General features: G+C 34.7%; 1 protein-coding gene across 6 annotated transcripts in view; it reads right to left on the reverse strand.

The window, feature by feature from the left end:
• SNCA (synuclein alpha) overlaps window positions 1-16,647 on the reverse strand; it is a 156,653-nt gene that overhangs the window by 126,493 nt on the left and 13,513 nt on the right. For all 6 annotated transcript variants that reach the window (XM_032332888.1, XM_032332887.1, XM_032332885.1 and 3 more), the window contains exons 3-4: window positions 16,594-16,635; window positions 8,626-8,768 (exon numbers count right to left, since the gene is read on the reverse strand). In XM_032332888.1, coding sequence (XP_032188779.1) covers window positions 8,626-8,768; window positions 16,594-16,635 — 185 coding nt within the window. The remainder of the gene's footprint in view (window positions 1-8,625; window positions 8,769-16,593; window positions 16,636-16,647) is intronic.

The following is a 16,647-nucleotide window of genomic DNA, read 5'->3' on the forward strand; positions in this document are numbered from 1 at the left end:
ACAATTCACAAAGCTGCCAACTGAATATATTCTTATGAGTTGAGTTCCAATAGATTTATTTTATTTTGTTAGTGTGAGGAACACAAAAGAAGAGTAAGACAGTTTCTACTTCTAATCAGGAAGACAAAATGATAGTCCTTTTTTAAAAATCTTTTTATTCATTCATTCAACTGTTTATTCAACAAACATAACTTCTGGCTAGGTGTTCCTTGTATTAATGTATACTATAGGCTCATTAAGAATTAAATACTATATTGAGAATTTTCAAAATAACTGTTTAGTAATTCCAGAACTACCTGATAAAGAATATTGAAATTGTGAGGTGCCTAGGTGGCTCAGTGGGTTAAGGCCTCTGCCTTTGGCTCAGGTCATGATCTCAGGGTCCTGGGATCAAGCCCCACATGGGGCTCTCTGCTCGGCAGGGAACCTTCTTCCCTTTCTCTCTCTGCCTGCCTCTCTGCCTACTTGTGATCTCTGTCTGTCAAATAAATAAATAAAATCTTAATTAAAAAAAAAAGAATACTGGGGCGCCTGGGTGGCTCACTGGGTTAAGCCGCTGCCTTCGGCTCAGGTCATGGTCTCAGGGTCCTGGGATCGAGTCCCACATCGGGCTCTCTGCTCAGCAGGGTGCCTGCTTCCTCCTCTCTCTCTGCCTGCCTCTCTGCCTACTTGTGATCTCTCTCTGTCAAATAAATAAATGGAATCTTTAAAAAATATATATATTAAAAAAAAAGAATACTGAAATTATAACTTAAATATTTAAATGTTTTGCAAAGTTTTGATAAAATTTCTTATAAAAGAATTACCTCCTATTTTAGTTGACAAATTACTTATTTTTTATCCTCATCATGGAACAATTGGGTTGATGAGATGTATCATTCAACTCTAGTTCCATAATTATGTATTTGCATGCAAAACACAATTGGCATCTCATTTACCTTATTTCTGTTCTTTTGAATTCAAGTAAACATACTTTGTCCTAGATTTTTGTGTATTTTGAGTATCTAATTTCTCTTGATAAAGCTAACAATACCATCAAATATTTCCCTAAAAATGGGAAAACTAAAAGCCTGTATTTGAATGGCAAAAAATAAAATTACTCTAACTTTTTAGGAACAGAAAGGCTGGTTATCATTGAAGTTTGGAAAATGATTATTATATGTCATAATAAACAAACATGTCTATTTCCTTTATTCCTGTCACGTAAACATATTAATATTCTTTTTCTAGGTTTGCCATTGAATTATAAAGTGGATACATAGCTCAGATGGCAACAGAAGTTTAAAATGAAAACACCTAAGTTTGAAATCATTCTCTATATAGTAATATCTGATTCATGAAACTATCAAAAATATCATGCTCTCTTCACATATGAAGAGACACTAACAATAGATGTTAGCCACCTGCACAGGGAAGTCTGGTCATGGCTTTCATTGCATTCAGTAGAATTTTAATTCATATTAAGCATTTATGAAGGAATAAGCCATTTTCACAAATATGAGTTAAAGCTGTTTGCTAGTGTGCCTTGAAGCAGTTCTATCACAGTCTTCCTATAACACATTTTCTAACAAACACAAGTATTATCACAATTGGTTCTTTGGACACTGAAATTGGATTTGTAGTCATGTATATATTGTGGGGCAATAATGCTTACACATTATTAACTACTGGTGCTAGGACTCAGGTGGAAATATTTTTATGTTTCTGTCTAAATGGCTATAATATTGTAGCTGTTCTCTCTATGTGTGTAAGTTAATTTCATAATCTGCTCACACAAACAAAATTTGAAGTATAATATTTATTGAGAGTATAAGTCTCTCTCATTCCTAGCAAAAAGTGTTTTTTTTTTTTTTTTCCCATGATGGATATAAACTCGTTACAAATACATACACATTCTCAAAGAGTAGAGATGATGCTCCTTTTTGCCAGGGGTAAGTCTGTCAGTTGCTGTGCCTAGACCACATTTCTGGAAGGCAGGAGTCAGGCATACATTATTCACCTCAGTACTCCTCAGAGTGCCCAAATGAGTGTTCAATACATCCCAAGAACCCATTAAATAAATGAATGATATTGAATTTTAATGAAAACATAATCATAAGCCTAAGTTTCTTACAACTTCATATATAATTATTGTGCACTTTCCCTTTTACAACCTTACTAATTTAAGGGTCATTGGGAATCATAATTCATCCAGCCTGAACCCAGTGACATATTAGATACAAAGAAAGCCCATCGTAACAGATGTGTTTCTAAGTAGACAGACTTTGCGTAATATTAATAGACTTTCATATGAGCTTAAAAATTGATTTTTACATACCAAATTGCAAAATATTACTGATTATATACATGTTAAAAACAAATCAATCAGGTCAATTAGGTTTTTTCTTTAACTACAACATGCTTTAACCTAAGATTATAATGCTATTAACAGTATGTGCCACTCTCACCACAAGTAAAAATCAGGCAACTCCCTGTGCCACAGAACTTTTAGGTTAGGTTTTTTTGTTGTGGTGGCTTTTTTTTTTTTTTTTTTTAGATCCTATTTATTTATTTGACAGACAGAGATCACAAGTAGGCAGAAAGGCAGGCAGGTGGGGGGGGAGGAGTAGGCTCCCCACTGAGCAGAAAGCCTGATGCGGGGCTCCATTCCAGGACCCTGGGATCATGACCTGAGCCAAAGGCAGAAGCTTAACCCACTAAGCCACTAAGCCACCCAGGCACCCCCTTAGGTTAGGTTTAAATATAACTAATGTCATGTTGGTCATCTTCAGACATCAAGCACAAAAGCAAGACTCAAATTTCTAATTATTTGAGCAATATAATAGATCTATCATTATTAAACATTTAAGAAGAATGTATTATAAATCATAGTATTTCACAGGGTCCTGGGATGGAGCCAGCATCGGGCTCTCTGCTCGGCGGGGAGCCTGCTTCCCCCTCTATCTCTCTGCCTGCCTCTCTGTCTACTTGTGATCTCTGTCAAATAAATAAATAAAAATCTAAAAAAAAAAAAATTACACCTATGATCTGTGTATACTTCTTCAAAGAAATCTGAAAGACTGCCTGTGATCTTTGGCTTTTTGTGAGATCAGCATAAATGAGTTCATTTAGGTCAACATCCATTGTCTGATTATTTAATTAGAAGGTATAGAACACTCAAGTGTTTAAAAATAAGTCTGCATCAAACTAAACATGATAGCCCTGGTAAGTCAAAGGAAATTAAGGAGAAGGACACTTAAATGTTACAAAAAATGACACATTCCTGCTTTGTTTTATTCCTCTACCCCACACTAGGTTAGCTATCCTCTTATGAATGAAGTCAGGAGACCAAGTACACACGTTTCTGCCCATTTGCAATCAATATTTTCTGGATAACTGTGCTGGGGATAGTAAAAATTTCTTATATTCTAACTTTTTCAAAATGGCATTGTTTAGGAACTTCATTCTAATTCTGAAGAAAAAAGTAAATATATGAATATTTCAAGTATCTGAGGCTGTAAATACTTCAAACTTATTTATTGCATGAAACCTATTAATATCCATGTACGTAGGTCTGTGACTAAATAGGATGTGATAATAAAGCTAAGTGCTGCACTATTTGTCAGGCCGTGGCTCGATGGTATATGTAAAACTTTCACCCTCCATAAATAAAAAAAATACATAAGTATAGACTTCAGGGATGCTGAGGATCCAACTCTTCTACTGCATTGCAGCACTAAAGAAATGCTCCTCTATCCAGCAAGGATTTATTTGAGCAGTAACCACAGGCAAAGCACTCCTGAGAGGTCAGAATGGAGCAAATGTTGTGACCAGCTGTATATTGCAAACATAGATGTACTACAGATTAACTCTTACTCATTATGCTTGCTTATAGTAGTTTTGGTACGAGCAGATAATTTTTTCTCAATAGAAGCAGGAAATAATTTGAGAATAAAAGAAAAAAAATTCCAGACGCAATGGTTTTGTATAGCATCTGGTCTGCCATGTTTTGTAAATACTGGAGAAGCTTTGACCAGTTTGACTTAGAGATGGAATGTAACTTTGCTTACAAAAATTGCTATTAAGCTCCTGTTTAAGGTGTTCTAATTTTCTGTGACCACACTAAAAGCAAAAGATAAATGTGAATAAAATGTAAAAAAAAAAAAAGTAGAAAACAAATTTTGTCTACATAATACCACTATTTGTTTGAACTTAAAACTTGAGCATTTCTGCCAATGCATTTGCAGCCTGTTTCTTCCACTCCAAGAATGAGCTTCAGGAATTGAACTGTATAGCAGATAATCTCTTTTGTGCACACAGGTAAAAATATAGATCAGCAGATGCATTATTCTAATGTATTCAGTACAGGAGCTAATAATATTTGATAAAGCAAATTCTTAGATTTCAAGACATCCCACTTATCCTTTAATCTAATATCTTATAATAAGAAATTATTAGTAAGAATATCTTCAATCATATGAAATTCAAATAAAAAAAATTAGGTATCTGTCATCATATCTCTCTGTTAACATCAAAAGGAGATAGAGTATACCAAAACAAATGTTCCCAAAGAGATGAATTTAGCAAATAAAAACAGAAAAATCAAAATGAGCTACTAGAACTCTTGCTTCTAAAAGAAAAAGGAAAGAAAGAAAGAAAGAAAGAAAGAAAGAAAGAAAGAAAGAAAGAAAAGGAAAGGAAGGAAGAAAACACCAAAGGAGAAAAGAAAGAAAAGAGGAAAGGAAGGAAAGGAGAAAGGGAGGGAGAAAAGGAGAAAGGAAGGGAGAAAGAAAGAAAAAAGATTTGTTCCACTATCAATCATGGAGTAATGGGCCAAAGAGCCTCAAAAGACATGAGGGCTAAACATCAATGTAGCCACTACTTTTGCATACTGCTGATATTTAAGAGAGGCACCTACTGCCAAGAGAATGGCACAGCCATTAATCCACTTCAACGAGCTAACACCCAGCAATCCTGCTAACCACATCCCTCTTCCCCCAAGCCTTATGAAATGTATCACCAAATCTTGTTGATATTACCTCCCACATAGTTTTTAAATTAATCTATTTCTTTCTCTTCCCCCACCTACACCTTAGAATAAGCAGTCATCTCCTCTTTCCAACACAGCCCACAAACACGTCCCTGCTTTACACCCTTCCCTCCCTTTAATATCTCTCCTGCCTGGAGAGCAGAGGTATCTTTTCAACACGCAAAATTATAACCTGATATTCTTGCTTAAAAGTTTTTTAATAGGTTCTGTCATTCTTAGAATAAAGACCAACATTCTCAACATAGCCAACGAGGATGGGACCCCCCTCAAATTTCTCCAGTGTCTTCTACTTTATTTTCTGTGGCTCCAGCTGCAGTCCTCTTTGACTTGCCAAAGTCCCCATCCTACCATGTGAGATTTCTTCATGTTGGTAGTTTGCCTGCTGTTTTTTTTTTTTTTTCCAACTCCCACTTGTTTATTAATTGCCAGTCATCTGATCTCAATGCAGACATCACTTCCTCAGGGAAGCCTCTATAGTACTCTCTCTTATCCCTACCCCATTCTAGCTGGGATGTTCTCAGCATTATGTACTCCATAGCATTTCACAGTTTAGAACTGCATACTTATTGCATGATAATTAGGTGATTATTATAAATCTTTGTCACTAGACTGTAATCTCAATGAAGAGAGAAGCCATGTATAGATTTTCTCATCATTCTAACCACAATATCTAGCAGAGTTTCAGACACATAGTGAGCAAGCATTATTTCTTGAATGAAGAATGAGTATGCCAATGGAGTCATTAACAACTAGTTAAACCAACAATAATCTGCTTATTTCCATTTACCAGAATCATTTTGATCAGTTTGAATGATGAAATTCCATTATTTCAAATCTCAAAATGAACAAATTGAATGATTTTATCTAAACTCTCTAACATTTTTGGCATTTCATAGATATGGCCAGAATGAAAAGATTATTAGCATCCTCCTTGAGTTATAATAGAAACTCAGAACATTGTTGCTAAATTAGGCTTTAACAATTTTCTCATATAGTTTCTCATTATGTGAGAAAGAGTCTTAGGAGATACTCAAAAGGTCAACCAGCCTGTTGGTAGCAGAGCAGGGATGAAAATCAGCCATTTAAACTTTCAGTTTTATGTGTTGTTTTTTTTTTTCCTATAACTATGCCACAATTTCTGGGTTTTATGGTTTCATTTTCATATTAAAAATTTGGAAGAACTTGTAAGTACCCATAAGAGAAATATTTCCAAATGGTTAATCTTATCATATCATTTAGATTTCTGCTTTTTTTTTTTTAAAGATTTTATTTATTTGTTTGATGGAGAGAGATCACAAGTAGACAGAGAGGCAGGCAGAGAGAGAAAGGGAAGCAGGCTCCCTGCCGAGCAGAGAGCCCGATGCGGGACTCGATCCCAGGACCCTGAGATCATGACCTGAGCCGAAGGCAGCGGCTTAACCCACTGAGCCACCCAGGCACCCTAGATTTCTGCTTTAAAGTATTAAAATAAATAGCAATATTTTTAGAAAAGTTAAAAAAATCCAATTTTATAAGAAATGAAGCACTTTCATGCCTTATTTGCAATATACATAGTATTCCTTAAATAGGAATGAGAAGGAGATGGTACATGTTTCCCCGGTTTCTTAATATTCTGAAGCACAGAATTTTTCCATTAAATCTGGTTTTCTATAATTCAATTTATAAAAACCCAAAAGGAGGGGCACCTGGGTGGCTCAGTGGGTTAAAGCCTCTGCCTTCGGCTCAGGTCATGATCCCAGGGTCCTGGGATTGAGCCCCATATCGGGCTCTCTGCTCAGCAGGGAGCCTGCTTCCTCCTCTATCTCTGCCTGCCTCTCTGCCTACTTGTGATCTCTGTCTGTCAAATAAATAAATAAAATATTTAAAAAAATTTTTAAAAACCAAAAGGAAGTTAGGTTTTGAGGAAGTGATTGGGGAAGTGACAGAGCGTATGGAAAAACAGTCAATTACAACTGGGCATGTGAGCTTGGATTGCTCACATCCCCCTGTAGATTCTATTTTCCTTATCTGTACAACCAGAAGATTGGTCTAATTGATGGGTTTTCTCTGTTAATGGGCTTCCAAGATCCCCCCCGAAGCCCTTTATCATGTGTATTTCTTAGAAGAAAGTCCATAGCTTCTACGTGATTGGCAGAAGGGCTTGGGACATTAAACAGGTTAGTTGCTATATTAATAGCTGAAGTCCGTCCTACCTTTTGAAATGTAGTAAAACTATAATCATAAATTCAGACAGAAAATATAAATTTGTATAATTATTAGCATAAGAAATAAAATTATTTGAAGAGGACAACCTACACAAAGGAATACTACTATTATTAACCATACACTTCAGTGTTAGCTGAAGAGCCACACTAGAAGCCCAGCCCAGATTTTTGTACGTAGCATCAATTACCCAGATAATATAAATGCATGTGATAAATCTCAATATGTCACAGGTTTTTAGTCCCACATTTTTATTGTGTTTTAATGATCAATCAAGGAAGGCTTGCTACGTAGAATTACATGGAGTGGAAACAATCCAGAGCAGCTTGCCAGCAAACTTTTTTACATAGCAACTATGGCTATTCAACTATCCGAAAGTTATACTCAAAATGGTTTTCAAATAGATATTTTGAAAACTACATAAGAAAGTAGTTTTATGTGCTGGTTTGTACAAGAGGGAAAAGTAAAGAGTAGGAAGACTGGGAACAGCAGAGGTGAGGAGAAGGGTTCCAATCTCAAATAGGTCAGGGCAGGCCTCATGGAGAAGGTAGCATTTAACAAAGGCCTGAGGAGAGGAGAGAGTGAGCCAAATATATAACCTGGGAAGAGCTTTCCGGACAGAGGGAGACACCAGGGCAAGAAAAGTACTTGATTTGTTCAAAGAAGAGCAAGGAGCCCATGGTGCCAAAGGAACAGCAAAAATCTATGCTGCTGTGGTCACAAAACCTTTGAAATTTCATCTTCCAGTTGATACTTCATTTTCTATCACTTACCTGTTTAAAATGAAAGTCATAATACCTTTCGTATAATCTTACTAGAGTCTCATAGTTGTCAAAAATATAGTCAAGGTTCTTCTGAGAATTTTAAAATCACCCCAAAACCACAATCTCTGGCCGGTGTGCAATTTCACTCTCAGTCTCTACAAACATATATTTGCAAATAAGCCGCTATGTGACAAGCAAATATGCCATCTAATAAGAGATGATGTCATTATAAAGAAATCAAGTGAAAGATCTTTAGTTTGACAATTCATCAGTTGGGCACAAAGCATTCATTATATCCCAACAAAGAGAGATTGCAAGATTCATAGCTAACATGAAAGCACCCTTTCTTTCTGAAATGCCACTGTTCTTTTGGTGTTTATTACATTGTTCATTTCATTAACTCTATTCCAGAAAATGAAACAATCATAATTACTGTACAATTCTCATAGCATTTATCTGGGTTAATACCTCCAAAAAGAATACGCACATAAAAGTAGTCCCTTTTTTGAGAAGAAGGTCAGTCAGCCCTTTCCCAAGTGAGCATCTTATTCCTGCCTAGTGTCTTCCACAAAAATGCCCTGTGATCCCCCAGAACTTTACCAATGTAATATAAATTGTGTGCAACCATACCTTGCCCAGCTGATCCTTTTTGCCAAAGCCAGTGGCAGCTGCAATGCTCCCTGCTCCCTCCACAGTCTTCTGTGCTACTGCTGTCACCCCCGTCACCACCGCCTCACCCACATTTGTCACTTGCTCTTTGGTCTTCTCAGCCACTGGGATAAATCCAGAACAACAACAGATTAAGGGACAATTGAACAACAGGGACTGAAAATAATTTTATTTCCACTAGCTGTCAACTTCTAAAGACCGGTATTTGCACATACTATAAATAACTGAAGTGTCAGAAGAAATAAAAGCCTGAGATATTTGAGTGTGGTTTAGACAACATTAAATCTTTGCTAAGATATGTTGCTGTAATCATGCAGATATTAAAACATGTTTCAAGTGTAATGATCACAAATAAAACCTTTGAGCAATGGAAGTTTGGCTAACATTTTATTAAGGAAAATCTGGAAAAGGCAACGATTATAGATGCAGCTATTGTGGTATCATGTGGTATCGGATATGTATTTCTTTATTTCATTTTCAATATCATTCTTTAATTTCACCTGGCCTGTTCATTTTCACCATGCCTTCTGAGCCAGACAACACATAGGTTTTCCTGTTACCATCAGAAATGAAAAATACAGATGGCATGATACTATACAAAAAAACCTGAAGACTCCACCAAAAAATTACTAGAACTGATAAACAAATTCAAATAAGTTACAGGATACAAAATCAATCTACAGAAACCTGTTGCATTTCTATACACCAATAATGAAGCAGCAGAGAGAGAAATGAAGAAAACAATCTCATTTACAATTGCACCAAAAATAATGAGATCTGTAGGAATGAATTTAACTAAAGAGCTTGAAGATCTGTACTCTGAAAACCATAAAACACTGATGAAAGAAACTGAAGACAACATGAAGAAATGGAAAGATATTCCATACTTATGTCCTGAAAAAAAATATTGTTAAAATGTCTATTCTATCCAAAACAATCTCCACATTTGATGCAATCCCTATCAAATTATCAACATCAGTTTTCACAGAACTATAGCAAGCAATTAATTCTAAAATTTGAAAGAGACTTCAAATAGCCAGAGCAACCTTGCAAAAGAAAAGCAAAGCTGGAGGCATCACAATCCCGGACTTCAAGTTCTATTACAAAGCTGTAGCGATCAAAATGGTATGGTACAACACAAACAGACACATACATCAGAAGAACAGAATAGAAAGCCCAGAAACTAACCCACAACTACATGGTCAGTTAATCTTTGACAAAGCAAGGAAAGAATGTCCAATGGAAAAAGGACAGTCTCTTCAACAAATGGTGTTGGGAAAACTGGACAGCAGCATGCAAAAGAATCATACTAAACAACTTTCTTACACCATACACAAAAACAAAGTCAAAATGGATTAAAAACCTAAATGGGAGACCTGAAACAATAAAAATCCTAGAAGAGAACCAGGCACTAATTTCTTTGACATTGGCCATAGCAACTTTATTCTAGATTTGTCTCCCGAGGCAAGAGAAATAAAAGCAAAACTAAACGAGTAAAACTAGATCAAATTAAAAAGCTTCTGTACAGCAAAGGAAACAATCAACAAAACTAAAACCTATGGAATGAAAGAATATATTTGCAAATGACCTATACGATGAAGGGTATGTAACAAAAAATATATAGAACTTATAGACCTTAACACCCCAAAACCAAATAATACAACTGAAACATGGGCAGAAGACATGAACAGCCATTTCACCAAAGAAGACATCCAAAGTGCAACAGATATGTGAAAAGATGTTCATCATCACTTACCATTAGGAAAATGCAAATCAAAGCTACAATAGATATCACCTCACACCTGTCTAATTGGCTAAAATCAACAACATAAGAAACAAGTGTTGGTGAAGATATGGAGTAAAAGGAACTACAAACTGGTGCAGACACTGTGGAAAACAGTATGAAGTTCCCTCAGAAAGTTAAAAATAGAACTACCCTCTGATCCAGCAATCACACTACTGAGTATTTACCTAAAAATACAAAAACACTAATTCAGAGGGATACAGGCACCTGATGCTTACAGTAGCACTATTTACAATAGCCAAAAAATGGAAACAGCCCAAATGTCCACTAATTGATGAATGGATGAAGAAGATATAATTAATATAGGTACATATATAATGTAATATTATTCAAACATAAAAAAGAATGGAATCTTGTCATTTACAATAACATGAAAGGAGCTAGAGAGTATAATGCTAAGTGAAATAAGTCAGAGAAAGACAAATATATGGTATCACTCATATGTGGAATTTATGGGTTTTTTTTCATATGTAGAATTTAAGAAACAAATGAGCAAAGGGAAAGAAAGGAGAGAGAGGGACAAATGAAGAAACAGACTCTTAATTATAGAGAATAAACTAATGGTAATTGGAGGCAATCAGGGACAGGGAGGCGGGTTCGATAGGTGATGGGGATTAAGTGCACTGTGGTAAGCACCAGGTGCTGCATGGAATTATTGAGTCACTATATTGTACACCTGACACTAATATAACATTGTATGTTCACTGACTGGAATTAAAATAAAAAATGTAAAAAGCCAAAAAAATGAACAATAGATTAAGGATGGTTATGAAGATTTTGATCCTTTTATCAAATGTCAAGTGTTTGAAAAACGGTTTTTAATAAAAAGGTTGATTTTCAACAATTTTAATGGTAACAAAAGAGCTAGGCATTAAGTATGAAAATGAAGTTTGCTGAGCAAACTTATAATTTCTTTTCACAAAACAAACTACAGTATGGTGATTCAGTAGATTTTTTTAATAAGTTAAAAATTTAGAGAAGTCAGTGTAAATAGTTTGGGATTAGATTTAGAAGCAGATTTACTCTCATATCAAAAATTCTCCAAGGGGCACCTGGGTGGCTCAGTCATTAAGTGTTTGCCTTATGGCTGAGGTCATGATCCCAAGGTCAGGGGTTCAAGCCCCGCATCGGGCTCTCTGCTCAGTGGGGATCCTGCTTCTCCCTCTCCCACTACTGCTCTGCCTGCTTGTGCTCTCTTGCTTTCTCTGTCAAATAAATAAATAAAATCTTTAAAAAAAAATTCTCCAAGACTAGATCTGATATAATTGCTGAATTAATCTTTTTTCTGTTACCTCCATGCAATTGCCAAATAAAGGAACCTCCAATTTAAAAAATTTGCTTCAACTAAATGAAGAATTCTATGAAAAAACCAAAGACGAGAGCTTCTGCTCTTTTAATAATCTCAAGGTCAATAGAGAAATAAAACTAAACTGCTCTTCACCTAAAATTAATATTCATAAAGCCTACATCTTACATCTCATGCCCATCTATGTAATCCTAGCTTTTTTCCCTTTTTGCCTCACAAACTCCTTTTTTTTTCTTTTTTCCCCAGATTTCAGGAATTTAGGGTTTTGAGTGATATTTTTCCTCAGGCCCTGTCCTAAGCAAATAAAAACATTTTTTTTCTTAATTTGGTTATACTTTTGCTTGTGTACATCATCTCCAGATAGTCTCGAGCCCAGGGAATTGGATGGGCTGCACTGTCAGCTGTTAGGTTGGCAAATGTTCTTAACTAGTCACATGATTATCGTACAGCCTGCACGTCACCCACCGCAGAAGGCCAGGGATTGAATAATGGGGACAAAGCAGCTAGATAGCAGGTCACAGAAGTAAGATGGTCTATAAGGACAGATGCTACTCTTCAGTTCTGGGCAATGTGGCGAAGGTGAAAGTGACCCCAGAGTCTGAAATCAGGAAGAGTCCCCAGAAGGTGTTGCTTGATATTTGCCTTTCACCACTTGGGGGATCCAGTGGATGCCTCCTAACAAGTAATGGCTATTCCCAATGCAAAGTTCAATTTAAATGCCAGTGAAAAGCTATCCTGGAGATCTCGTGTTTTTAAACATTTCCAGAATGTTGATCCTTTAAAAATAGTGAATTGTGGGCTTTAACTTGTCATCTTTTTTTCCTTTTCCAAGAACATGAATAAAAATTTTGCTTGAAAAATGAACTTTCTTATAATATCTCAAACAAGAATAAATTTTGATCTTAAAAAAAAGAATAAATTTTGATCTTTTCATAGATTCATGATTTTTGTACCAGCCACAAAATGTTATATTTATAATATCTAGACCATTCTTTGTATACATATACACATTAATTTATTTTTAATGAACATTATGAACATCACAGTAAAATGAACTTTATACTTTATCATAATTTCATCAGGTTTTATCATTGTAAGAGTAAGTAAATTAGTTACATTACAAAACAACAGAGTGTACATGTAGCAATGATAAACACATTTTAAAAGATTCCTGTAGAACTTGTTTACCTAGTGAATTATCCAGTAACCTTGAGCCCCTATGTCCCCCCGTTAAGGCCTTTTACACTACTTCTCTGTTCAATGACATGCCTAACAAAAGGGTGACAAGGCAAAAGCAAGTAAGACACAAATTGTCTTATTTGAAGTCAACATTTTTCATCTAATAAATGATATTCGTTTTTAAGGGAAATGACCTCATAACCAGGATCAAAAGGGATACTTTCCTCCCAGCTAATCACAGTATAATATTTTACATTCTCCCCCAAATGTGTCAGTCTTTCTCAATTTTGTTCATACAGTTCTGTCTGGCCAGAAGCTTTGATATCTCCCTATCTGTTTACTCAGCAAATTCAAGTTGCTATTAAAACCCACCTCAAATGTCAAATTCCAAATTAAAAACCTTTCCTCCCAACAACTGTTCCTCCTCATGTGATCTCATGAAATTGTAGATATATCTCTGCTATGGAACTTTTTAAAAAATTATTTTATTTTATTTTTTTATTAACATAGTATCTTATTTGCCCCAGGGACACAGGTCTTCTGCTATGGAACTTTTTACATTGTGTCAGAATTATTCATTTCCCAGTGTGACTCTCCACCCCCACCAACCTATTTGGAGTTCATTAAGATCAGAGATCCTGCTGTTTTTCTTTGTATTATTTCACAGTAGATATGGAATAAAAGATTTTGAATGCATTAAAAGGAATTTTGTATATTCCGTAAGTTATTTATTAATTTTGATAATTAGATTTACTTTGGCTTTAAGTCAAATATAAAATTTCAGAAAGAAAATGTGGCACTAACTTTTCAAATAGATTCAGTAACTGTAACCTTTGATATTAAACACAATCATAAAATTAAGATCTAGCTTTGAACTGTACAAATTAGGTATCTGAGGAAAATGAATTTGTATTTTGAAACATTTTGATAAATTATAACATGTTGAAATTAGTTGTGTTCATTATCATGTGACAAATTTCTGTTTATAAATCAAAACTCAGAATAGAGTAATAGAAAATTCTTTATACCATACTTTCATGAGGAAAAAAAAATTAAGTAAGGTTTTATCAACATCTATTTTTTTGAAGTGGTTTCAAAGACATGTCATTCAGTATATCCAGATTAAATGCACTCTCATGTTTTTCTGTAACATAATGCATTAAGATGACAACTGCAACAAAAATGAACTGAGATCAAATAGCTAGGGTGTAAGGTAGAGATTTTTAGATTTTATCAGGAGATTATCTACTGGGAGAAATTCTTTTTCTTGGAATTTTTTAGGTAGAAAACTCCTGGTCTAACTACGTTTACTGAAGTCTATATTTCTGAAAAATAAACAATGGGATGAACCTTGAGGAAATTTTCTTTTGACATTAGATGATAATATTTTATACTGTATAATAGTTTCTCACTTCCCTGCTTTAAGAATAATTATAATAATAACATTTAATTAGCACTTACATTATGTAGCCATAATGAATACTTTAGACCAAGTATAACAACCAATTCTTTTCCTTAACCATGGAGGCAATTACCTTAAACTTATTTATCCTTATACTTGAAATTGGGAATTTTATATTAAATAATAATACCGTCCAGAAGGATGATGTATATTGCAGATTTATCCCATGGCATTTTTCATAGTCAGACTACTTATGACATTTTTGATACTTTGTTATTGCCAGGGTAGTTGATTGGTACAATGGCTATAAATACCACCTACATCAAATCATCATGGCCTTGCTGCTTAGCAGCGTTTTCCATAGTGTTCTCTGGAACACTGGTTTCACTCAATCCTAATGACTATTGAAATAAGGTCAACAAGTTTGAGAAACCCTGGATTAAACTAAATTATGAACATTTCTTTGCTATGGAATATCTCAGATTCTTCAATATGCTAAAGAAGACATGATATGCAAAGTTTCTCAATATTATTAAACCAGGGAAACATAAGGTGATAGGATACTGTCCTTCAGAAAACAAAATGCTACCTTATTGTACAAACTTCAGTAGTGAACACACACGCACACACACACATACGCGTGCACACACACACACACAAACTCATTCACCTTCTGTCATTGCGGAGAGGATGAAACTCTGACTTTGTTAACAGTTATCCTTGCAGCCCATCTCCATAGCCTCCATTCAAAGATGTTATGAGTTGTAAGTCTTTAATTTTTACCACAGACTCTAAATCTGGCCACAAGCTTATCCACTTTCTAAACCACATGAATTTTTCAACTACCAAATGGAATACCATTAAACTAGCTAGGCTCTAGATAGTATAATCTACAACAGTCTGTTACCCAGATCTTATTCAAATCATGCTTAATAACACCATATTTATAGATCATCCCTATAAGTCAACCCAGTTCTTTTACTTGCCTAATTCTGGGCATTACATATTGATTGGATTGCAACAGAGCAAATACAAACAGCATACTTTAATTTAGCTTCTAGCAGAATCAGTTTCAAAGGGTTCCATTTTCATTTTGCACCTTCACTTATTATCAAAAGTATATACAGAACAGTCACATGAAATATTTTTCTCCATTAGTTGTAAAGATGTTGTTCAAGATAGACTCACTATAGAGTGATGATACCTGCATAATACACACTACTTAATTTCATTATTCTGGGTATTTGTGTACATCAATCCTATTTATTCTTTCACAAATGAGGAAAGTAAATCACAAAAAGATTATCAATCCTGCAGAAAATCAAATAGCTCATAAGTGATAAGCAGATATTTGAACCAAAGAAGTCTGGCTCCATTGTTTCGGTCTCAACCACAAAACTGTATTAATACTCCCATTTGATTTTTTCCATTTTCATTTTATAATTCAGTAATAGGAACACAGTATTTTTCTGAGACACTATTACATTTACTGCTATCTGATCATATGAATTATATTTCTGATTATACATCCTGTTTTACCCCATCTGTCAGGCAGCTTGGAATGCATACAACATGAAACTGAATCACGGCAAGTCTGTGGGCTCTCAAGATTATTAAATTTTAGTTCTCCTTTCGTCTTTCTATCTGTCCCTATCATATCCCTCCTCCTCATCACCACCACCATAATTTTCAACATTTTTATATTAATGTATTGCGTTCTTCTTAAAGACCTATTCAAGTTCTTGTTAAAATTGTGCCAAATAGATATAAATACAATAAATACTTCTCTGATCATTCCAAGGTTGTTTCCTAAAACGTTTTCTGAATCATCAAGGAAATGTTATACTGAGTAGAGTTTAATGTCAGAATGTTTTATTATAATCTACAGAAAATTTGATATTAATCCTTTAAAAACTGGCAATTTTTATGTGAAATTTATGGTAGCAGTTTGCCAAAATATAATGTTTCAGAAATTTAAATGTGATACTGCCATAAATTAAATGTATTTGGTCAATTCAGAGGCATCAATCTTGATAATGGAATATATTGTTTTATTTATCTATAATAAATATTTACTTATTTAAAAATATTAATAAAGAATTAAAGTTAAACAAAGCTGATGTTACCTTAGAATATTTCTCTGTGAATGCAGTGGCTGTTTACAGTTACTTTCTGAATGATTAATGCTTACTAGGTATTTTCAATATCATTCTTAGATATGGGTCCCATGGAGCTTACCTGTTGTCACACCATGAACTACTCCTTCCTTGGTTTTGGAGCCTATAAAAAGAA

Source organism: Mustela erminea, chromosome 2, assembly GCF_009829155.1.
Source record: "Mustela erminea isolate mMusErm1 chromosome 2, mMusErm1.Pri, whole genome shotgun sequence".
NCBI lineage: Eukaryota > Metazoa > Chordata > Mammalia > Carnivora > Mustelidae > Mustela > Mustela erminea.